This window comes from Aythya fuligula, chromosome 11 (assembly GCF_009819795.1).
Source record: "Aythya fuligula isolate bAytFul2 chromosome 11, bAytFul2.pri, whole genome shotgun sequence".
In the NCBI taxonomy this organism is placed as follows: domain Eukaryota; kingdom Metazoa; phylum Chordata; class Aves; order Anseriformes; family Anatidae; genus Aythya; species Aythya fuligula.
Window position 1 is genome coordinate 13,129,704 of NC_045569.1, and position 25,042 is coordinate 13,154,745.

General features: G+C 40.7%; 1 protein-coding gene across 4 annotated transcripts in view; it reads right to left on the reverse strand.

Annotated features, from left to right (window-relative positions):
• Positions 1-25,042, reverse strand: part of ARNT2 (aryl hydrocarbon receptor nuclear translocator 2) — a 107,466-nt gene that overhangs the window by 14,099 nt on the left and 68,325 nt on the right. For all 4 annotated transcript variants that reach the window (XM_032194626.1, XM_032194625.1, XM_032194623.1 and 1 more), the window contains 7 exons: positions 22,666-22,742; positions 20,270-20,404; positions 19,325-19,399; positions 12,974-13,125; positions 4,608-4,680; positions 4,325-4,448; positions 217-316 (listed from right to left, as the gene is read on the reverse strand). In XM_032194626.1, the coding sequence (XP_032050517.1) occupies positions 217-316; positions 4,325-4,448; positions 4,608-4,680; positions 12,974-13,125; positions 19,325-19,399; positions 20,270-20,404; positions 22,666-22,742 (736 nt within the window). The remainder of the gene's footprint in view (positions 1-216; positions 317-4,324; positions 4,449-4,607; positions 4,681-12,973; positions 13,126-19,324; positions 19,400-20,269; positions 20,405-22,665; positions 22,743-25,042) is intronic.

Sequence of the window (25,042 nt, forward strand, 5' to 3'; positions counted from 1 at the left end):
CAGTCACTATTTTTAACAGAGAGATCCAAATCTTCTCAGCTTGTAAGCCTAGCCCAAATGCTGAAACAACATGTAGGAGTGAAGCATACGCAAAGAAAAGTTCGTAAATGTAAAGAAAGCCCTTTCAATATTGGTCAGTTTAGTTTCCACCAAATTGAAAGAGAACAGCCCCCACTCAGTCACCAGCTGATATGCTCAGGATCTGGACTACAGTACCTGAAAGTCTTTCCTGAATGTCCTGGCTGAAACGGGCTTCCCTGTGAGTAAAGCTGCTGGTTTCCTGCTGTGGATGCTGAGGCCATCATTTTTTTATCTGCTACAAAAGAAAATCAAATCACAGAAATAGAAAAGTTAGAGAGTTTTTTTTTTTTTTTAAATGAAAATTGCTATGTATACACACAGCAGGGACTGTTCTTCCCTTCTTAAACCTTTATGAAGAGGCCCTGTGGAATACATTAGGAATGACACAAAAGGGCCATATGACAATTCAATATGAAACTAGAGCCACAGCTGGTTTGTGTCTACTTCACAGCCCCTACCAGGATGTACCTCATTAATGCTATTGTTTGCATGGAACATAACACTGGTACATGCCCCCCGGCCAGGCAGTCCAGACCTTTGCTGTGCCCGCTGGAAGCTGCTCCAGACCATGTAGGCAGGAGGGGAGCCACAGGCAGCAGCCGAGGGGGGAGCGATGGGTACACGAGTCCCAGCTATTGCCTGGAAAGGTGAACGTGGATTTGCTGGAATAAAGAAAGAGGAATGGAGGAATGGCACATGAACTGAGCCAGGCCTGCAGAAAGCCTGATGCACGTGCGCCTCTGGGGTCTGTCTGAGGACAGCCTCAGGCAAGGGTTTGTTTCTGGCACCAGGAGAAGCCCCACAGTGCCACTGCTGCTGTCGCAGGTGTTTGTAGTGAGGGCCCACACCCAGGTGGGTTAAAGGATCGAAGGAACAGTGTCAAAGAGTTCCTGCCCTAACCAGCTGAGAGTCTGCTTGCCCCTGGGACAGCAGGAGTGGAGTACCCAACTCTCTCAGCAGCCTGGGGGCAATCCTACAAACCCCAGGTCACCAGCTAACAGGGGTGATGCTGCTGCCTCTACCTGCGTCTGTCTCACTGGTGTCTGGAGGCTCTTTGCTTCTGAGAGTTGCGTGAGACTCATGCAGATGAGCTGCAGCAAGGCATAACACTGGTCTCTTGTGAATTTCGCTGCCCTATACATGGCTTGAGGGAGCCAAGAAATAGGATGTAAGCATCCCAGGGGTGCGGGAAGACAGGCTAGCATAGTACGTAACATGCACATAGAAATGTCATTAACTTTTATAGCCTACTCTTAATGTGGCAACTGGAGATCAATCTCTAATTGAATTAGACAAGAAACAATGCTATTTAGTCCCTTAAATTAATTTTCTGGCACTGGATTATTCTAAAGCCCAGAGAAACTCACTACTACTACTTTGTTAAAATAATTGAAAGGTCCTTTCCATCCCCCTTTACTCACTTTCCCCATCTTCCCTTACCACCTTCGGGTGCAAAACGCCCCACAAGGCACTGATTACTGCAGCCATCTGTTGCTGTGCACCTCCGACAGGCTCAGAAATCAAGTCTGCCTCCTCATTCTCCCCTCTGCTCTTTCCAGACTCCCACTCGTTTCACAAGGTGCTCTCCTGGACACAAGGCCCACTCAACTCACAAGTATTCCAAGTATTTTTTAATTTTCTCTAGCATTTAGCGACCCCGTGAGCTTGGCTTACAAGTATTCTCCAACACACATCAGCTCTTCTCTGCTACTTAACCTTTTATTACACTATTTTCTTAACAAGTATCTAAGCTCACCTTCCCAAAGGGAGAAGTTGCCTCAAATTACCTCACAAGAACATCAGAGAAGGGCTGTGTATGCCACTGATGCAAGCTGGCATTGCTTTCCACTTTAATGTAGAAGGTGGTAGAAATTCCTAACTGGCTACATATTGCTTAGACTGTGAGTCTGGGCTGCAAACCTACACTCTGATATAAAAACAGCAGGGAGAAATGAGGACAAGGTTTAGAGAAAGTTGTGCATATGGTAAGAGAGAAGAAATGAAAATGGGTTGGGATAAGGACATCAGGAAGAAGGACAGATTTTGCCTTATTTCCCTCAGTGAGGTCATTGAGATCTCCCATTTCCTAAGGCCACCCTTTCCTAAGATACCAAGCTCCCAAGGGTTGGAAAGACTGAGCCAAAATCCTGCAGCTACTTTAGATATTTGAAAATGTCTGAACAATGATATTGAGAATGTCCTAAATGAACTCAAATTCCTCAAGTGAGGAGTTGCCATGGCAGCTAGCGGGTCCATGCTGCAAATGAGACTGAGACAAAGGGAACGGCTTAACTGCAAGCAGCTAAACTGGCTTTAAATCTCTTATTTCCACTCAGGTCTCTACACACTACTTCGTTGCTCTCACCTTTGGTAGAGCAATAAATATCTTTTTTGTTTTGATGCTTTACCTGCATCCTTAGTCCTGTTTCTCTCTAATCCCCTTCCCTGCACTCAGTCCCTTTACTGGTCAAACACACACACTTCTCCGAGCAGAAGCAGTGTTTCTGCCTGTAGAATAAACATCTCTGTAAGAACTGCACCACCCCGTGCCTCAAGGCACCTGCATGAATGGGTGAAGCCCTCCTATCCCCACTTTAGGTTTTTTAACTACGCGTGGTTGCTGCATGAGATTACAGCAACAATCCTTGAACGTCAAACCCATATTTTTACAGATCTTAGCGGAGCATGAGATCTGGTATCAACATAATGCAAATGTCTTGCAGGCAGCATGCAGGTTGGTCAATATTGGTTTTGGACAGACTATCTCATCTCCAACTGAGAACCATCTCTTTTTATCATTCGGAGAAGACCTTGATCACAGCTCCCATGAGAAATTCAGACAGGGTGAATGTCCCAGAAAAAGCATAGCCTGTAAATTGATAAGAATTAAAAGAGAAATGGCATTTACAAGAACATAACCTCCCAGCTTGCTACACCCTTAACCCTAACCCCTCCCCGCAAACAGTTGAGAGAGGTGCCTGAAAAAGAGCCAATAAGGCAGCCAAAAAGCAAGATGTTCTTGCTTGGAAAAACATATTCCGGTGTTTGAGGTTGGAGTCCTGCTACCTTCTAATGGACCCCTTTTATGGCCTCAGCTGTTGACTTCACTGTTAGAGTAGACAGAAAAGGATGGTCAGGAATAACAGAGAAGTCTCAGCAACAGGAGGACAGAGTATCAAGACTATCCTGCAATTACATTGCCTTCTCCATTTGAAACGGCCAAGCCAGACATAAGAAACCAATGCAGTGAGGTCACCTCCCAGCACCCCTGGAGTTAGACCCTGTGGGTTGTTTCCTTCATGCGCTGCGTGACACTTGCACATTGATTTATTTAAAACAAATGTAAAAACTTCTCTTTTTCAGTGAGGACAGTTAAGAACAATAAACAATTAACAAGTTCTTCCATGAGTAGTGGAAGTAATGAGCCTGGTTTCCTACAGATATATTTCGGATGACCCTTTCAGCTGCCAGTCTTCTCAATGACTTCTGTCTGTTAGGGAACAGGCAGCATAACTTGGGGCGAGTTTGGGACTACATCTGTCCGGCTGACAAGTTGGCTATTACCCCTTGGAACAGGGCTGCGAAATCCTTCAGAGAAGGTGCTGGGTGAGGACTCTGTCCTCACAGCAGTTTTCATGAAATATAGAAGAATTTTCTGTTTCTGAGACTCGTCTCACTCTTACAAGTACCTGCCAGCAGGCTGAAGAGCTGTGGGGAGCAGAGCAAGGACTCTGGACAGACATGACTGGAGATGCCTCAACTCCCCAGAGAACAAGGATATTGCTGTATTTCAAGGCAGCATATGCACCGCAAAACATCAACGCAAAAGCTGGTGATATGATAAAAATTGCAGGCCTATCTTGAGACTGCTTGGTAGCTTTCTTAGTCCGTGTCTATTTAGAGAGATGAACTCACATCTGCTGTTTAAGAAAAAACATATTCTTAGAAACCGCAAGTTCTGCTCGGTATGTTTAGTATCTATGAGCACTGTTTAAGGTACTCCTGTGGAATAAAAACAGAATCAGAAATAAGTAACTCTGGTGAAACAACAGCTCTTCATTCCTAAAGCTTTTCTCCTCATCATTTTTAGGGAAAACATCAACTAAAGACAAATTCTAGGAAATGTCTTGCAAATTGACTTTGCTTGTAATACTTTCTCTTCGATCTCTCAAGGCTGTGCTCCACATCATGTAACCAAACTTAACATAGTATTAAAAATGAAACACCAGAGACATTCACTTACAAGCAGTTATTCCAGCAAACATCTCAGCAAATCTAGGATCTCTCTCCTGGGAGAAGATAGCATCAGGCTTCTCCACAGACTTTCCACCCTCGTGAACATTAGCTGGTATACTTGGAACAGGCACCTGTTGAGATACACAGAGGAAGATGAGCCCCTCCAGCTACTTTGATAAAAAGGAATCTAGGGACAGTCACAGTGCATTTTTAATTTTGCTGATATCTGCCATTGCTTTACATTTTAAAAGATCACAGGCATGGAAATAAAAACTATTGAGAAATTTCACCTGTGATAAGTCATAGGATGACAGCCCATCTCTTTGATGCACTTCAAGTTCTGCTTGCTGCTGCTGAAGTTGTCTGCAAAGGAGACAAAATGACATAATTACAAAAAACAGTTAAGATACAAAAAAAAAAAAAAGAACAACCATGGTCTATTTTATACTCTGATGTGTCTCTCAAGTGATTTAGTAAGTCCTTTCCAATGAGATTCATCTGTTTTTTTAAGCTTTCTCACTGAGAAAGCTTGCAGCACAGGAATGCAGTGCACTGTAGTGCACAGGAAGGGTGTTTCTGCAATAGCACAGAAATATAGGTGGGTAAGTGATGGAGGAAGGAATACAGTTTCCTTAGACAGGCTTTAAGACTTCACTGTTAAGACTCTTCCTCATGTTTAAGATGAGTATGTCACATTCCTTCCCTGATGCTGCTGAAGTAAACCAGTAAAACTCCAGTAACAATGATGCAGAATTATTCCACTCAGTAAGAAAAAAGCAATCAAATTTGAGACCGAATGAAACAACCTGTTGAGCTTGAACTGCATAAATTCTGATTTGTAGTAACACCTATTTAACATGCTTTGGTTCTACTCTTCTCAGGATCCATGTCCAGATTCCATCTAATTTCTGAAGCTTTTAAGGAAGTGAATATCAAGAGATAAATTACTTGTACTACTATCTAAAATCAAGGCATTACCTTAAATCAATTTGTGTCGAGAAATGAGAAATGCTACAGAAAACACAAGTCTCATGTTAATGCTAATCAGAACTGAAAAAAAATAATCAGTTGTTTAAATGAGATAAGAATCACTGGAAGTAATAGCTTTAATCCAATTATACGAACTTAGGAAAAATGAAATGTGTAGCAGCAACAGAAAAACAGTTCAGAAGAAGCTGCCAGAGCCAATAAATATTAAGGCTGTAGGCCAGAATGAAGAACTTCAGTGTTGAAAACTGCAGGTCCTTGCAACGCACTCGATTTGTGTTTAGTGTCAGGCACTGTTACTTACAGTGCCTTAGCCAGGGGAGTTTTAGGTTAGATGTTAGGAAGAACTTCTTCACTGAAAGGGTTGTGAGGCACTGGAACAGGCTGCCCAGGGAAGTGGTGGAGTCACCATCCCTGGAAGTCTTCAAAAGACGTTTAGATGTAGAGCTTAGGGATATGGTTTAGTGGAGGGCTGTTAGCGTTAGGTTGGAGGTTGGACTCGATGACCTTGAGGTCTCTTCCAACCTAGGAAATTCTGTGATTCTGTGATTAACTACAGCAATTAGCCAGGGCCAACAGATAAGATCTTTGGAAGTTGTGAGAAATAACCAATGGTGATATTTTTTTACAGATGAAGACTTGTAGGGACAGTACGCAGCTTATGGTAAGTCAGGCATATTCACATCCTCGATGCAAAAATACTATTTATAAAAACATATATATCTCTTATATAGTTGTAATATAACCCTCTTCTTTACTTTTTTTTTTTTTTTATTCTGAAAAGATAAATTCAAAGCTCCTAATTTTTTTTAATTATTTTAAAGCAGAGACTACTATTTTGTTTCTATTGGAAATTTTGAAATTACCATAAAAAATGGCAACACAAGAACCCACTGTAAAGTAAAGTTTATCCAATACAAAAACCAACCCTCTTGAAATGAAAGGCAAAATTGCTACCAGTCTAGTAATACTAGAATTTTGCTATTAAAATGTGAAGTTATGCATTCTTTTTTGGACTTGCACCATCCCCACGTTGGATCATAGAGAAGCTCACTTGTCTGAGCGCAGATCTGTACACCTCTTTGCAGAAAGACAAACCCAGCTTTGTCCCAGTGCTGAGCTGGGACAGCAGAGTGTGACAGCCACACAACCACAGCAGTGCAGAGCTCGAGCAGGATGGGCACGCTGATGTCATTCCAGCCCATTCCCAGCAGCTCACCTAAATGCGCTCTATAAAAGTTAGATAATGTAAGACAGAAGACTCGACTTTTGGTACACTGTTGACTTAAGCGTTGGAATAGTGCCTCAAAAAAAGTTATTTAGTTTTGCCTGAGGAGGAAGATCTGAATCATTGAAAAGCACTCCAGCTAAAGGTCACAGAAATAGAACAGGTATATTTTGTGATCAAGTATTTTGTCTTTTGGGGATTACACTCTCAATTACTTAATTCTGTTCCTACAGCTAAATCACCTGAATGCTTTGCACGTTCCATTAATGGCTGCTTTCTGTCACCTGGTCACAACTGGCAAGATTATTTCTGACCTGATGATGTGCAAGAAGCACACTATCTATAATGCTCTTTGCTCAGATACCAAAAGAGATATAAAACCTTCAAAACTATCCTCATCTTTGAGCTTTAGTGGAAGACTGAAGTTGGACTAACAAGCTTGATATGTACAAATAATACTTGACAGGGGTTGCAGTTCTGCATGCTTCTGACTTCTTTCCAAATGAAAAAATCCCCTAACAGGCAGGCAGTTGCAGTAGATGAGGTGTTGCAAAAGAGCAAGATTGTGGATTTCAAAATTAGATAACTAGAACGTAATTTTAGATTTAGGCTTAAATTTCAGATTTTTATCCAAACCTTCTTTAACATTTTGATCTAGATAGACTCAAATGTCAAACAACTGAGAAACAAATGTAAAGACCAAGTCAAACAAGAAACTAGGCACAAACTGATAGGAATGCGAGGGACCACTTCAACAAGCTACTGACACAAAAGGTTTTTCCATTCCTTAATGCCTTTAATCTTGACTTGTTGCTTTTCTAGACAATACTTTACATAAGCAGTATTGGAGTTACTATTATCTTATTGTTAGACTCCATGGGAAACTGGACAAAAAAATCTGTGACCTGCATCACACAGAAGATCAAAGCAGACGCCCAAGTGCCTTTTGCTAGCCTTACTATCTAAAAATACGTAATACACAGAATCACTTTTGTACCATGAGTAACAAGCAAAAAAGTTGTCCATCCAGGTCATTACAGAGGCATGGATTTTTCACATTACGTTAGTCAACAGAAAAATCCTAAAAAAGATTACCCCTGGAATGCATAGACGTTCTTTGTTCTGCAAGCACAAAATGCATGCTCTTCCAACAGAACTACGGGAGGTAATTTAATCATGGCAAATCTATGAGGAAGTTTTTCTAAATACTACCCTGTGGACAATAAACACCCATTAAATCCTGTTGTTAACGTGAAAGCTAATTACACTGTTTCATTTGTTTTTATTACCAGTGACTCGGTGCGCGTGTCAATAAACAGCACATTAGGTCTCTTCTGTTCTGTAGAAAGCATGTTTTCTTGATTTAGCCATATACATATAAATGAGCCAAGCAAAACAGCATACTTACTAGTTACTCATTTTGTAGGCTCTTCTCTAACTTAGTACTCCTTTGCCCTTTTCTATTGTCTCTAATACTCATTCAGTATTTATACTGTACTTGTGCAATACAAAGTAAATTCCACGTTGTGTTAACAGCACTGGACTTTGTGAACAACCTAGCAAATCCACTTCCTATAAAAATCAAATACTTCAGTGTTTCTTCCCTGAGCTCTATATAGGTTATGCTGCACCTAATTCAGATTGAAAAGTAAAAGCAGGTTAGCATCTTCTGCTGTTGTTTGCTGCTACTGTATAAATAGACCAAATGATGTCTGAAACCTGGAAGAAGCCAATGCAGCAAGTCAAGGAGCATCCAACCAGGGAGAGCCGAACACTGCTGTTATGGTCACTTCAGACCCTGACCATCCAACCAGCCCTTCTGACTGAAGAAGCAACACACCCAGGTCACTCACTGCCACATGGGTTTTGTGCAATGATATGGAACAGGGACTTAGTATCAGTTTGGGCGAAAGTGAAACTGCTTTCTGACTTCAAAACCAAAACCTAAACTGTCCTTGGTTTTGATTTAAAAAAAAAAAAAAAGAAAGAAAGAAAAAAAAAAAAGAAAGCAAAATTTCTTGGCTCTGAATGTTACCCAACATAGCAAGTAAGGTATTGCCTAGGTCAACACTGGCTTCTGCCTGTACTGCAGGAATTCCTGGCTCACCCATCGGTCCAATGTGAAACTGGGAAAGTCCTCTGCTTGAACAAGAAATTTCTCAGCAAATGCAAAGCTTTTTGACAGTTAATTCAAATTTCCTTGGAGAATGCATTTGGAGGATGTTGTGGTTTAACCCAGCTGGCAACTAAGCACCACAAAGCTGTTTGCTCACCCTGCCCCCTGCAGCAGGATGGGGGAGAGAATCGGAAAAATAAAAGTAAAAGTTTGTGGGTTGAGATAAAGACAGTTTATTTAGGACAGAAAAGAAATAATAATGATGACAATGATAATAGTAGTAATAAGAATGTGTACAAAACAAGTGATGCACAATGCAATTGCTCACCACCCTCTGACCGATGCCCAGACTATCCCTGAGCAGCAATCCCCCCTACCCTGGCCAGCCACCCCATATTAATTGCTCAGGATGATGCCACATGGTATGGGACATCCCTTTGGCCAGTTTGGGTCAGCTGTCCTCATTCTGTCCCCTCCCAGCTCCTGCTGCACCCCAAGCCTGCTCACTGGCAGGGAGGTGTGAGAAGCCAAAAAGTCCTTGGCTTAGTGTAAGCTCTGCTCTGCAACAATTAAAACATCAGGGTGGTATCAACATTATTCTCATCCTAAATCCAAAGCACAGCACCATACAAGCTACTAGGAGGAAAATTAATTCTATCCTAGCTGAAACAAGGACAGAGGAGAAGGAGATATTCTGACAAAGTTCCTTCTGACATTGGAGAGGATTTAATTCAATTAATCTCTCTATATAAACACTGAACTTACATGTTCCTTTTCAGACATCAAAGTGAAAAGAAGGATCTGAACTTTAAATTACGGTCTCCATATGGAACCAACACTGTATCTTTACCATGCTATTGCACATGATACAAGCACACATACTTCCCAGGTCTGTTTTGAACGAAAAAGCAGTAATAAAAGCTTTGTGGCTGCCATCATAAAGTCCTCTTTCAGAAAGTCTTGAAGTCTCTCTCTCTTAGCCTACAATCTCAAAGTCACCACTACAAAACTGTCTGTCTTACACAGGCCTTGATGGACCAGATAGTGCACAGATACACAGCAATCATGAGAAAGCAAGTCTTCAGCACCACTACCATAGACTGAAAATTTATCAAAAGAGTCGATCTCATTAGTGTTTTGGCCCATGAGAATCAGAAACGGAAAGCATCAGTCCCACAAGCATGGCTGATTCATTCGGCAGACTGCCTCCAACAGCGACCTGCGCCAGCTCTCTCCGAGACAAAAATAATCTTGAGGCTCAGGACAACCAGAGGATTCATAAATGCATGCAGTGGAACATGCACGGACTTTGGTGTTTACAAAAATGAAAGCATCAAGATTTCCACAAAGGTCAGAAAAATAGGTTTTGTTTACATATATAAAGGCTTAAAAAAAAATCATTTGTCACCGTGACAGATTATTTCATTCAAGCGCTACCCTATGTAGTTGTTAAATGAACATTAATCAAAATTATTATTTCTTTTTGGAAATCAAACAGCCACAAATACACAGGAAGATGTGGTTGAATGGGTGACTCTTCTTTTCAGCCGAACACAGCACAAATGCTAAACATTAAATGCTTCATTTCTCCAGGAAGTTTCTCTTGGATGACTGCACCCAAGAGAAACTGAGAGGTTTTTTTCTCTTTTTTCTGCAAGGAACTAACTGAACATTTGAACCTAATCTTTCATTATCCTGTGCACCAAAAGCAGATTTGGAAAGTTGACTAAAGCTCTAAAGTAAAATCCATAAAACAGAAAAAAGAAAAGATGGGAAAAACAGGAAGAGAAAAGAAAAAAAAAATCAACTAATACCTCCACAACTGGAACCATCACTGCCCTCTACAGTCTAGTGTTTGGGAAAACACTGTTCCCTGACCACCACAAAAGTAGAGCTATGGCCTGAACAGACACACAGGTATACACACTGTGGCTTTAAACTCTTCTAAGTTAAAAACTGATTTAAACCTAGTTCTATTGGGTACGTTGTCTTTTTAAAATTGCATCTTGAATTGTTTTTACTGCCTCAAACCTGCATTTTATGGAGCTGGCTACGTTATCTCAGGGATAAAGCCAAATCTGTCTGTGCAGACCTGCCTCCAGCTGCGCAGGGGAAGGCACCTCTGCTTGGTCTCCACATGAAGCGTTTTGCTGGACTCGGAGCATCGGATGCTGCTGTGAAGCATTTTGCTGGATCTGGAGCATTGGATGCAGCCACCAACATGCAAGGACAGCCACGCATGCTAGGGCTGACCAACCAGCCCTAGCTGGAGCTGAATGAGGCAGAAATCAGCAGTTACCATGCCAAACAACGCCTCTAGGAAATCAAAATTCAAAACATGACCCCCCAACAATAAGTAAATCCAGAACCCGGCAGGAAGAGCACTCCATTACAGTGAGTCCTCTTTGGGCATCTGTCTGAGGAGTGTGAGAGAACAGGGAGAAAAACAGAAACAGTCTGAATAACGCATTCTTTCTACTATTCAAAAGCAGACGTCTAATGGGTTTTATCTTGCCATAGGAACATTTTCAACACTACAGAAAAGAGGGAACATCCTCTGTCAAAGTAGCAGCAGGCAATTCCCATATTAGGGCAACATTGCTGGGTTGTTATTCAGACCTAGCATGAGAGATATAACAAGAGCCAGAAGCTGGCACAACCCTATTCATCTCAGCGAGTGCCGTGATGCCAAGCTGCACAGTATAGCGGAGTCTCGGAAAAACATTCCCAGAGTAAACACAACACAGTCTGCAGTCCCACTCTCTGAGCTGTGGACTCCTGGGAACAAAGTACAATTAAGCCATCCTAGGACAGATTGCAGCAGTTGCCTTTTATTTTGCAGGCTTGGTTTTGCATATATAAATCATTTTGGAAACAAATACGGGGCAGCAAAAATGAGGAAATATCTATTTTGATTCACAGCACAGACAGGGATGATTAGCTGTCTGATTTCAGGCAATGTTTGTTTTCCATAAACAGTTCAGTTGTTTAAACAAACACTTGGGGTACAAAAAAACTAAGCAAATTGATTCTGATGATGGGTTCCAAAAGGCTGAAAGCGCCACTCTTCTAGCCCAGGTAGGTGCCACGTCCAAACACCTTTCTGCAGGAGCAAGTCAGGGAACACACAGCTCCAGGAGCAAGTCAGGGAACACACACACACACACTAGCTTTCTAGTAGTTCAAATGCCAAAGCCCCAGGGGGCTGGTTTTACAAGTGAAGCTCTCAGTGCGCATCTCCACTAGTAGACTGCTCCTTCAGCATGCACCTTCAGTCTAACAGGTTGAGATCTTAAATCCAATAATTTCCTCTAAATTAAACACTTGGAGAAAAAAAAAAAAAAAAAAAACAAAAAAAAAACACACACACAAGAAACAACTCTGGTCAGACCAGACACAGATCTTGTTTTAGAATTTATATTGGAAATAAAAAAAAAATATATTTATTACAAAACAAAACACAACAACAACAAAAAACACCACCTAACAACTATAAAGCAACAGCTTTATCAAGACCAGATCAGCTCCTGCAGTTGCTGGCTTGGAACTCAGGAGGCTCCAAAACCTTCTCTGCTCAGTTACACAGTGACGAACCCCTGCTGTACTCCTAGCAAGACTTTTCTTTAGAAGCAGCTCCATCAGCTGCAGAATGAGACACCCACTAATTCAACTGACTTCTAACAGATCCAGTGACAGATTTTTGAAAGTATTTATTCAAAGACAGGATGATTTCATTACCCTCATCATATAAGGGGTTGGATCTATCCCCATACTTGGGGATATTCCATCAGATCTCAACTGAATTGTAGGAACCCTTCTCACTTTAGCCTAGTAGGAAATCACATCATCAGCTTTCATAGGCTGTAAGAGGATACCCAGGACTACCTAACGGTATGATCACAGTGAAAAAGAGGCAGGAGTGTTGATAACTTGTGTGCTACTTGTTAACACAGAGACATAATTTTCATTTTGGCTAACAAATGAAGCCAATATCATGACAGCTGGTTGGCTGCTGGAAGCTCTCTGCTAGTTTAAAAAAGCCTGGATTGAGATCAATGGGTTTGTTGAATGACGTAACAGATAAGTGACATCTCTCCTGGTGCAGCCAGGCCCTGGAAGCATTGCAAGATAATGACACAGAGAAACAGCTATGCTGCAGGATCTTATAACGCAGAAAAACCCTACTACAGATTGCAACAGCGTCACAAAACGTGGCTAAAAACAGGCTACCACAAGAATCTGAATGTGCATTTACATCGCTAACAGCAAAAGTAATGCTTCAGTTCTTTCAAAACCATGTACGTGAGCATCTGAAAGGCACATACTTCACGTTGGTGTTGGTGCAGATGATGTACTCAATCTCGTCAGAGTAAGGATTCTGAAACGTGAAGCTGCTGGTTCTGATCAGCATCCACTCCCGGTTTTTGGTGCGAAAACGATACATCACAGACAGGACCTGACCTTTCAGTTTCACAACCTGCAAAACCATTTGGAAAGGTTAATAAAAGGAGATTGCTACCTGCTGTGCAGATGAATAGTAAACAGCAGTAACTGGTGTGTTCTGAACTTAAATTACAGAAACCCATGGACACAGCAGGAAAATTCTTAATTCAAAGAAAATAACCAAAATCTGATTCATGTTTGAAGTTATCTCCTTCAGAGTCAGCTCCCCATGCTTTGTTATGTAAAATGTCCTTTCCAGCCTGCATATAAGCAGAACACAGATTCAGGCACCAACAGGTTGTGCTGTTATCCCAACAGGGAAGTTTTAAGAAGGTTTTAATCCCAAACATTTATCAAGAGAGATTGACAGAAACCGTAGAGAGGCTTCTTTTAAATATTTATGTATATATGTGCATATCATAAACTAAATATTACAGCTGAAACAAAAGTCCACAACAAATTTTTATAAGGTTGGCTGTTCTTCTGCTTGGATACCTGGCTATACAATTCATGTGTGACACAGCAAATCATACAGTAGCATCAAAATTTAGTACAATATTTAAATATATATATATATATACTTACACACACTTAGAAACTACATATGGATGTTTTTGCTTTTTTCCCTACAAACATTACAAGCCCAATAATCTTTACCCTAGTGCCTAAATCTTTCTTGAGATCACTAATATCTGATCCTGAAACACTCTGAGCATTACCTGCTGAGTGCCTCTACCTATCAAAGCCTTCTGTATCCACGGGGATTCTGACATGTATTTCCCTACAAGATTTAACTCTACCATTCCTCCCCCATGGGGTGTGACAGTCTTGCCACACGAAGCCAACAGAAGCACTCAGTCACCACAGTTTTGGGGCCAGCTCACTAACACAAATGGAAACTGATGGTGGGTTCTGGGTGTTAATTCAGAGGTAGCTGAGAAGCAAACATTTCTGCGGATTCAGCCCTTTTGGTCTCAGGGCATTGACCTCTGTCAGAGGGGCACGCAGACGGCCTGGGGGCCCTTTCAGCCATCCCAGCATGACTTGGAAGACCTCACCAGTCATCCTTCTCGAGCATTACTTAAAGGCAGAACCACCCCAAGACAAAAGACCTCAAAGTGCTGCTCAGGACAGCTGTGTTTTCCGTTGCCAAGACAGCCATGAAATACCAGCACATATTTTGGACTGCAAGCCTCTTATATCTTCATATTAGGAAGCAGCAGTAGGACACTGCTCATCTGATGTCACATCCTGACACAATTCCTCTTCTCCAACAGCACTGCACTAAGTCAGGGTTACTCAGAGATGGATTCTCTCTCAAAAGTGTCTGTTCATAACTCCACTTCGGAGAAAGCTTTAACACACACCCTGTCCTTGAAGCATAAGAACAGACGCACCATGCAGACTTCAAGACACACAGCTAGCAGGACCCACAGGCTATTTTTAAGAAAGACTATCCAAAAAAAGACTATCAAATTTTAAGTCCCTTTTCACAAATCCCTGTTCAGTGTCTTAGTCTGGCACCTAGCTAGGGCTCTGCTAAGCATCTGCTCTCTTATATCTCATCTCTTCTTTTCACTGCCTCTTCCTAATGATAGCAAATGACTTAAAAAAATAATCCTTATCTTATGCACTTGTTTCCTCATTATAAGTTTTCCTGTCCAAAGACTGACAAGTTCCCTTTATACCTTATTTTTTCCAACCAATGAACTGGTAACAGTATTTAAAAACAACAGTTAAATTGCCCAAGATAACACAAACAAAGATAGGGGAAGAGATGAAGAACAAGTTCTACATTTTGTCAAGAAGTGATAAACCAGAATGAAGAAAAGCAGTTAGAGAAGGGTCATAATTCATAATTAAAGACATGAAAGAAAAAGGATGGGAAAATAATTTTACCATTATTTACCAGGGAAAGATAACTAATTGGAGAAATACTAATGGGAAAGACAAAAAGAATAAAAAGCGGTGGTACCCTCGACCTGTCTGATGTGTAGATGAATTTTGCTGTGTGGAACAGACCCAGTAAGACCTTGCTGGGATGGTAACGATCAGGGAATGAGAACTCCCAAAGAAAACATAGGAGCCAGCAATTATGTTGGAAGAAGACAGATCCTTAAAGGCATAACGAGAGATACGAAACAGACAAAAATGATTTGTCTCCAGAAAAAAATACTTAGCAGTGCACTAAGCTTCAAATGTAGTGGGAATTAAGCATGTGCTAAATGAAACAGCTCTTAGGGGCATAGTTGAATATAAATGAATTTACCACCTACTAATGGTTAAATACAAGTTGCAGTGCTTTGCTGAAATGAACCTTGAAGATTACTTCTGCAATACCTAAAGTTAAAACAGACAATTCCAAAAGAAGCAATTTAAGCTGCTAAATAAAATATTCACTAAAATAGTTTCAATAATTATACAAAGATAATCAGAGCTCACACATCGCATGGAAAGACATTTTTGGGGGAAATTCAGTATCTCTGTATTTGAAAATAAACACACCACATAATAAATCAAGTGAAAGAGCATCCACAACTATATACCAAAAAACCTATGATGGCAAAGTGCTAACAAGAAACACTTTTGGCTTTCACAAGAAGAAAGAATGAGCCAGTGTTTGAACGGAGAGACCAGAGATAATCCATTTTAATAGCATTAATGAAAACAGAGCATCAATTCTTTGCTTGGACAGCATACTTGCTTATAACTAAGTCAGAATTTAAGTGTCTGGCAATAATCATTTCAAACTTTGGCCTTGGTAGCCGAAGTTTCAAGGAAGTCAACAGTTGGGTACCAAGACAAATTTCACCTCGATTCTCTCAGTATGATGGAAAAAAACACAAAGGCTTTGATGTACCAAAGATGATGTAATAACGGGTTATCTCAAAATGAGTAATGTGGTCCTGGTCCCTGGGAACCCTGGAAATAAATGCACTTACTCCGAACTTTGAGGCCTGGATCTTTCTCTCTGTGACAAGCACGGATGAATTTAAGAAGCATGCTCTAAACAATACCTGCACGCTGGCACTGTAGCTGCATTATACGTGTTATCTAATAATCCTGGGTTTAAGTCAGAAGAAAACTTCTATGGTTCCAAGTCATTCAGCTGGCACTTACCTGGGATATGTGTGTTTATTTTTTATTACTTTTTCACTAAGCTACCTCAGCTGGGTCTCAGGGAAAGCCTACTGCAAATAAATGCCACATCTTGTCGAGGGTTCTTTATCATTATCTGCTATATTTCCCACAAGTAGTTATCTCAGCAGAAACCCAGTGTTTACCCTGTGTCTTTATTGACAAGCAATCAGGTTAGGAAATGTGCTCAAATGCATTTCAAATTGATCAACTAGCTACAGGACTAAATGGAAAGAACGACAAAAAAAAAAAAAACACACAACTTTTAGAAATGTCTGGAAAAGTTCTAAATAATACTAAGGCAAAGACCTTTTATTTTTAATAAACGCTTTTGTAGTTTGAGTTCAGTGAGCAACATTCTATAATCAGCAATTTTCTACCACCACACCCAGGGTAAAAAACACAGAACTTGTGTAAAAGTGTCTAATCTGAATAGCATCCGACTGGATATCGAATAGCTGTATTCTGGATCCTTTGATACTAAACTCTATTTGTTGATGTTGGCCTTGAGAATATCTCATTTGGGCCTGATTTTCCCACCCTGATGAATGAATTTATCTTCCCAAGGAAGTAAAAGCTCTGAGATGGATGCTGGCAATTGACCAAAACCTGCAAACCCCTCCCTCCTTTCCTCCTCTATTATGCACCAACCTGATTCTGATACTGCCAGCAAACTAGAAATTTCAAGTTTACAGGAGGTTTGAGAGAAAAAAAAAAAAAAAAAAAAAAAAAAAAAGAGTTTACTGGAAATCACAGTTACCTTTTTAAGCAAAAGTCTTGTAAGGCCAAACTAACAATAATAAAACAAACTGCAATGATCTATTGTTCTGAAGTATGAATAAAGCAAACACTAATTCTGTAATAATATATAAAGCACAGAGATCACTGGTGGGAAAATCCTGAACTGTCTTAAAGCAGTGCACACAAACAAAATAGAACAAGAAAAAGATTCAAAGCTAATGCTTAACCTTTACTTTCTTACATTCTTCAGAAATAAAAACCACCTGGTGCATAGCTCAACTGTTTACTTCAGTCTTTTATTCCATGATTGAAATAACAGTTCCAATCACACTGCTACTGTACTGAACAAAAATATACAGAAAAAGGAATCGCCTGCTAGAGAAACAGCACGATATTTTCATAGATTGGACACAGGTCAAGTGAATGGGAACTTTCACTTCTAATTTGCTTTTTTTTCCTGCTGTCTTTCTGCATGACCTTGAGCAACTCATGGAAGTCCCTGATCCAGCAAATCGTTTATGGACATGCCCAGTACTGAGCAGTGACAGCGAAGTGCCCAGCAACTGACTTCAGGGAAACAGCAGCAGCCCCCTATGGCCCGAGTGCACTCAGTGAGCATCGAGTCATTAACTGGCATGTTAGTTAGTCAGCCTTCCTGAGCCCCAGGCTGCACTCAGACAATCACTGCAGAGACAGATATTTGACTTGGTACTATCCAGCAGCATTCTGTCACTGTCTCTTGCATGAATTAGTGAAATCAATCATTTGGGCTTTAGTGAAAAACAGCATATGCATTCTTGCTGCTTTTCTTGCACCACTGGTGCCATCAGGCATAGGCTTGGGGAGCTGAGCTATCTGAAAGCGAGTCCTACGCAAAACCGAGCGGTCCTTTGGCTACCCCACCAGGCAAGGCCATCTGTGCTAGTATCAGGACAGTAGGAAGGGCAGGGAGGAGGTCAGGGAGGACAGAAAAGTGGGAGTAGGACTTGACTGCTGGTGACAGGATGCCATCAGGTAGGTTTACCCGCAGCATCACACGACGTGAAGGTAGGGTGGAGATGACAGGGTGTGGTAAGATATTTCAAGCATCCAGCTCTCAGATGCTCCTGCCTGTGAACCAATACCTTAAAGTTAAAAGGTCTTTAGCTGCTGTTTGAAATTGATCCTTTCAACAGCCACTGCAATGGATGCCGAGCGCTCACACACTTGTCCATTTGAGGGTGGTGGTGGTGGTAAGAAATAGCTCAGGAGCACTGATATCTTACACTATATCAAATTTAGAGACCATAAGCTGAGTTTCACAATCCATGGACACTGAACACCATTCTGTTATTCTCCCCAGAGAAGTTTTTTCAAGCTCCATTTTTGCATGCCATGCCTGAGTAAATAGTTTCGTTTAAAAATCACTTCGCTTCCATGCTTCACAGCTGAAAACACATCTCAACATCTAGCACAAGATGGAACAACAATCCTTGATTGAGCTATAGGCTGTTGTCAGAAAATCTGGAACCAATTACATCATCTGGATCTCAGTAATCAGTTAAACATGATACACAAACTTGTTCTAGTGCATGGAGGGAAGGCACTGCAAAGACCAGCAGTGAGCAGAAGTCTTGGGGGAAGCACTCCTACTATATGTCCCAGATTAATTTGAAACAATAAGCACTACAATGGCATAAATGCCTCTGTTGATGTAAAGTGGTGTATTTCCCATAAAGGATATGAAGCAGATTATCTATGCAAGCAAAGAATTTACGTCGCAAACTATATGCAGGTTTAATTTTGAAATCCACTGAGTTTCAGCTAACCCTGTTCTCACTGAAGACACTAGAAGAGCCTCGGGAGGAAGAGTGAGGTCCACTGCTAAGCAAATTTAACAATGCTAAACTGTATCTGTGAGTATGTATCTATACATTGCTTTTATATTCCCCTCTTAAAAAATCCAGAGAATTACAAATTAATGTAATTACTTTCAAGTCAACAGCCCACCTTGTTGAAGGTAAATAATTTTGGTTACCACTTAACACAGTGGGATCTATGCAGGCATCTCTGAAGTGAAAGGACAGCTCTAGCTGTGCAGCAAACACTTGGTTAACTTTTTGTAAAAAGAAAACAAAATATATAACAAGGTGATTTATTTCTGAAAACAGAGCCAACAGATGCTGAGCTTAAGCTACTGTTTATGCGGCTTAACTGAATGCCTTAACTGATTAACAGACTGTTTCATATCTTGCCACTCCTTCCCCTGGATAACAGAAAAATACCTTGAAATGTAAAATAAAAGCTATTTCTCTGAATGAAATAGTAATAAATAAATAAGTAAACAGCAAAGGAAAAGGAACAGGATGCAGCACCTGTTGGAAACTCTCTCTCAAATGGCTTTGATCTTCAGGATGGCAGAATTCTAAAATGTCTTTCCCCAGAAGATCCTAGAATAAAACAAAGCCTTGTAAAAGACCCAAACCACAATACAAATCCCTGGGCAGATGTGTGAGTAATCCTTGCAGCCACTAGATCCATCATCCTCAAAGGGACTACTCAGTTAATCAAACATGAACATAAAAGCAAGGTTTATAGGCATCATGCCCTGCACTGTATTTGTCCTGCTGCACAGACACATCCATTTGCAAACATATATTAAGTGATTTTTTTTAATACCTGTGAAACAATGTCTTGAAGAGAGTGACATCCTCTACAAAAATACATTCTATGGCAATATTTTTTGTAAAAACGGTCATTATAAAGCTACCTAAAATCAAAATAAATGGAAAAACAAATTAGAAGAAATGACTTTTGCCTGTAAATTGCAACTGTTGAGTTATCTGAGGGAGGGCTGTGGCAGTCAGAAGCTCATTTATTATTCTCCTCAGTTCAATTACTAGCCTCCTACTCACAGGAACAGATGTAAGCCTAAAGGAAAGTACATGCCATAAATGATCTTCTCTTACTTTTCCAGAGACTAGCAGAAGTTAAGATTTACAGAGCTAAAACTCTCTCCAAGCATTGTTAAACTTTCTATCACAGCATGTCTTCATTGGCTAGCCATGCAAGATTTAAAGCATCTTGCCATTTGGATTTTAATCAGATCTGAAAAGGATAAGAAGACATCCCTCATACAAAAGGGAAAACCAAATTTTACAGAAGCAGAGAGAGAAAAGAAAAACGAACATCATTTATTTCACAACATATGAATTGTCAGCTACAAATATTTCATGTTTTGCTGCTTTCATTTTTAATGTGCAAATGGAATTCTCTTTATCAGGTCTAACCAGTCTCTGCACTGACAGCAGCTCACTGACCTGGGGCTGGTAGCCAATGACACTGATGCATCTGGGGTCGACAAACGTGATGACTCCGTCAGAGTTGTGCCTCGACAAGAACTCGGTTGGGACCGACATGCCATTCATGTCCATGCACACTGGAGAGCTGGTTACCTAGGACCAACCAAGTCCACAGCATTTAGTTCACAGAACAGCAACCTGAACTCAGATTTGATAATAAAGCTAAAGAACAAAATCAGTTGGCAAACTAACTACTGAGAAAGTCATATAAAAAATATATAAATTATATAAATTTATATAATTTATATATATATAATTTATATATATATAAAACCACATATATATAAATATATATATCTATCTATATATAGATATTTATATATCTATAGATATATAAATAGATATCTATATCTATAGATATAGATATTTATATATCTATAAATATCTATGTCATATACCCATGCTGTGGTCATATATAAAACCACAGCATGGGTATATGACATAGAACCACCTTTATGCTACTTTGCACTGCAATTATCTCACCCCACGGCACTTTGCTAGGCTTAACAGCACAGCAGGAAAACAAATACATCAGAAGTTCCCAATACAGTAAGGATAGAATACAATTGGATTCATCTCACTGTGTGGGACCACACTGAAGTTAGGCATCTTGGTTCCTGCCCTTGCCAACCAAGAACGAGAGCCTCCCCAAGGACAAGTCAAGCCAGCCATTTTAGGATGGGAAGGTCACTCTTTAGAAGAGGCCAACTCATTATCTGTAAATGTATCTAGGACTAGCTCAGACTAAGCATTCAACTTCCAGATAGCCGCAGCCAGGTGAGATGAGCCTCACCTGAAACTCCCAGACAACCTGACCAAGTTTTCCAGAGGTTGGTGTAGGTTATGCTGTTAGACCAGCAAGGGGCTGCTAGCAATGAAGAGACACAGGTCTCCTGTAAACGCTCCTCAAAGCTCATCAGACAGAATGAAGCACTTCCAGCTCTCTGCCTGAAAACTGTGCAATCAGCCCACTTCATTTCCATCCGTTCTTGCTGCGGCTACAAATGAGACTATTGTTTTTCTTACAACTTTCAGAGCCAGTGAGGCTAACAAGGTGCCAACGCAAAAGGAACAAAATCTCATTTTTTGCTGTCAGTTAACTGGCAGACTTGCCAGTTAACTGTATGCAACATTTCAATTTACTGTTACAGAGCACAGCTTTTCATTTCTGTACCTTGACTCCTTTGCAATTAAACCCATCCCCGGAGCCTCCTCTTGCCCTCCCTCCCATAGCCCTGCTGGCTTCTGTAACCTCACAGATGTTTTGACACTCCACATGTTACTAATGCGATTTTCTCGGAAATAGTTTTTCTTTGGCAGCTCTAACATATGAATCCCCATAACTTCCTTCTCTCCATTAGTGGAATATATTACCCCTGATTATAAAAGTATGATTAACTTCAAAAACATCGTGCAATACTTTTGTAGGTCTGCCATCACAATAGAGACACACTCTGCAGAAGTGCTGACGTTTCCAGTAATGTGGAGGCTGTGTGCCTCGACTAAGGCAGGCTTGGCACCTGTGCTCTCCCAAGGGGTCCCTTCTACCCTGCAAGAAGGAGTGATGCCATCCTAGCATATGGCAACGAGCGCAGGCCAACAAGGGATCGTGCAGGAGGCTCAAACACGTTTGCTCATGGCAGAATTCCCACGCTGCAAAAGTAAAAACTAGCTTTCCTGCTGTGGAAACTGCGACTGCTCCAGATTCAGCTCAGAATTCTCACCAGCTATGGGCAAAGGATATATAATACATTGGTTGCAACGGTCCGGACAAAAAGGCAGTAAAGTTTTATTCTCACAGTTCCCTCAGCTGGCATCACCTCTGAATGCAAAATACAACACGTGTTGAGAAAAAAGCCATTAGATGTTAAGTGCCTCTTGACTGCCTTATCTTTACCATTTTCAAAATAACTCCTGCAATTACCTTCCTTCAAGTAATTGATTAACCAGAATGAGAGGACAGGTGAGAGAACAGCAGGGAGCATACTGCTGGTTTTGGGAGCCACTTAAACCCAGCATCTGCAGCACCTGTACTCCCATGATTCTCACCACCCACAGCACTGCAGCCCCATGCACCCTACAGAACAGCAGGTCCGCACGTGCCCAAGTTCCAGGAGCATCTTTGTTGCTGTTGTTGGGTTAAACATACGTGTACCAAAACCACATTGTCATTGCTCTGTCGATGTATTCCAAGCAAGCCCCAGACTGCACACAGACATCAAGACACTTTATGCTTTGGAAGCATATTAAAAGTTATAGTCAAGAACCAGATCTTCGTGCAAATCCTTTACACCTAAACCACAACACTGATTAAGTTTTCAGAAGTAGTTTACATAAGGAAAGACTGGCATTACCTGAAGCCTTCCTATTGCCACGAGGCAGTATTTACTACCTTGTCCCACATCAGCGTCTTCTTCTGGTATAGTCATTCCTAAAGTAAACAATAACAAATACTGTTATAATTAGGAAACTGGGATGAGCAGAGATGCTGCTGGCCTGGTTCTGTGCTATTCTAGATGCTCTGAATCATACCAAACGACCTTATCACCTTCTCTAGGACTCAGACATTATCTCCGGGTTCAGGTCAGATGATCCTTCTCAACTGTGCTTGATACTACACATCTCAAATGCGAATACAGCAAATACTGCAGCAATATTTCAGCTGCTGAAGACAAAGCAGGTACAAAAACTCCATACCACACTGAGATGGGCAACAACATTTCCACGAGGACTGCTCTGCAGCATGTTACTGGAACCACGTTGTCACTTAAAATGGTCAGTCACCGCACGCTGCATTCAGTTTTCTTTGTGAATAATCTATTATCGACAGCCTTAAAAACAAGGCACAGCCTAGCTTATTCATCAACTTCATGCCCACATTTAACAGCCGGTTTTACTTTTTTCTATAATGGACTAAATCTGGGTCGTTACATTCAAAGACCGAAAAAATGCGGATGCTTAGCTAACAGTGCATGTTTCAGTTGTGTAACAGGAGTAACTACTATAAACACAGGAATAATTTCAAAACATACATGTGTACTGTTTTCCATCTCAGTGTTTCACAAATAGGAACACTCAGATTAGCTCTGTTTACTCACTCGCTGGCTAAACTTTTAGTAAGGCTATTTCCCAACTCAAGTTTTGAGATACCAGTTTCCTATGGAGGATTTGAAAACAAAAAAATATCCGAGTAGTGACACTGATGACTTACTTAATGTGATTTGCAAGCTCTTTCACAAGACTTTTCAAGGAATTCAGTCACAACAGGCAGTGAATCATTTAAGATGCATTTTTGGCTTCAATGAGATTCATCAATGAAATTAATTGCAAAGCAGTTACCAATCATGAAACAACAGCCACCCTATTGTCAAAAATTATAATTCCCCACATAGGTTAATCTTTGGACCACGCAGAAGACGATGGCATACAACTTTTTTGAATGACACCTCTGGAAAATGACAATAAATGCTAGTAAAGGAACTGAATGAAGAAGCTTCTGAATGATGTATTCTGTATCAAAAGAATTCAACCTGATCTACCAGTTTCTAAATATCATTCTACAGTTATTTTTCAGTTCCTATTGGGTTATACAACAAAACAAAATACAGAAAGTATGGATAAAAACATTTACATATATATCTCTCTATATATATCATGATCACAAACTTTAATTGCAACAAAATTCACAATTTTGGGTGGCCGACCTCATTTGCAGCCACTAACAGGTAACTAGGATACTTCTAAGGGACCTCAAGAGGCTTACAAAGGAGAAGCACCATTGTCCCTTCTAACAAGTGGGAAATTGAAGCACAGAAAGACATTTCCATGTCACACACAAGAGAACTGAAAAAACGTCAGAAATCCTGTGTCTTCTACACAATGATATTATTATCTATAGACACAATTTTGGCCCTAAATTTAGCTTTAAACCTATGTGATATCCCTCAACAAAAGTTCAGACACTTGTTCTGAAATCTTTCCTTAAGTTGTGCAAAAAGATCAAGATGGCAGTATTTGACCTAAGGAATACACTTCAAAAAAATCAGTCATTAAACCAGTTAAACGTAACAGGGCAGAACCCTATTATTTTTCAATTTCATGCTTCTGACCAAGTACCTCCACTGAACCACAGCTTCACCTGATTGGGGCCATGTAAAACATCCCTGAAACGAAGACAGGCTGCACGGACACCTCCTGCGGGACTGCGTTGTGCTGCCCGCAGTTAATCGGGTCCTCCAGGCAGCTAAATCACAAAGCATTGCTTTGACATTTCACACACCACTATTCCAGTCTCTCTTTCTTCACCCACTAGGCAAACCATGAAAAAGCCTCCAAAACATAAGCCCCATACTCTGAGGGAGCAGCATATCACCAAGTGCACAAACCACCGACATGAAACCACAGCTAAGAGAGTCGGATTACCGAATTATTTTGTTTTTCTTCCTTGCTGTGTTTACAGAGTTATTTCTTCAACACAAGGCCTAGTAATTAACTAATGACAGCTCCAATATGCAGAAGAACTGAATTTGGCTGCCTCTTAAACAAAAAAAAAAAAAAGAGAAGACTGTCCTGAAAAAGCAGCATCAAACACATCAACTAAAAATCCTGTCCACTTAAGACAGGATTTTGGCAGACACAAGGCTGTTTGATCACATACATGTGGTGGGTAGGGAAGGCTGAGAGACTGAAACTAAAGGCAGACTCCTCCACGTGACCAATTTTCTTTCTAAT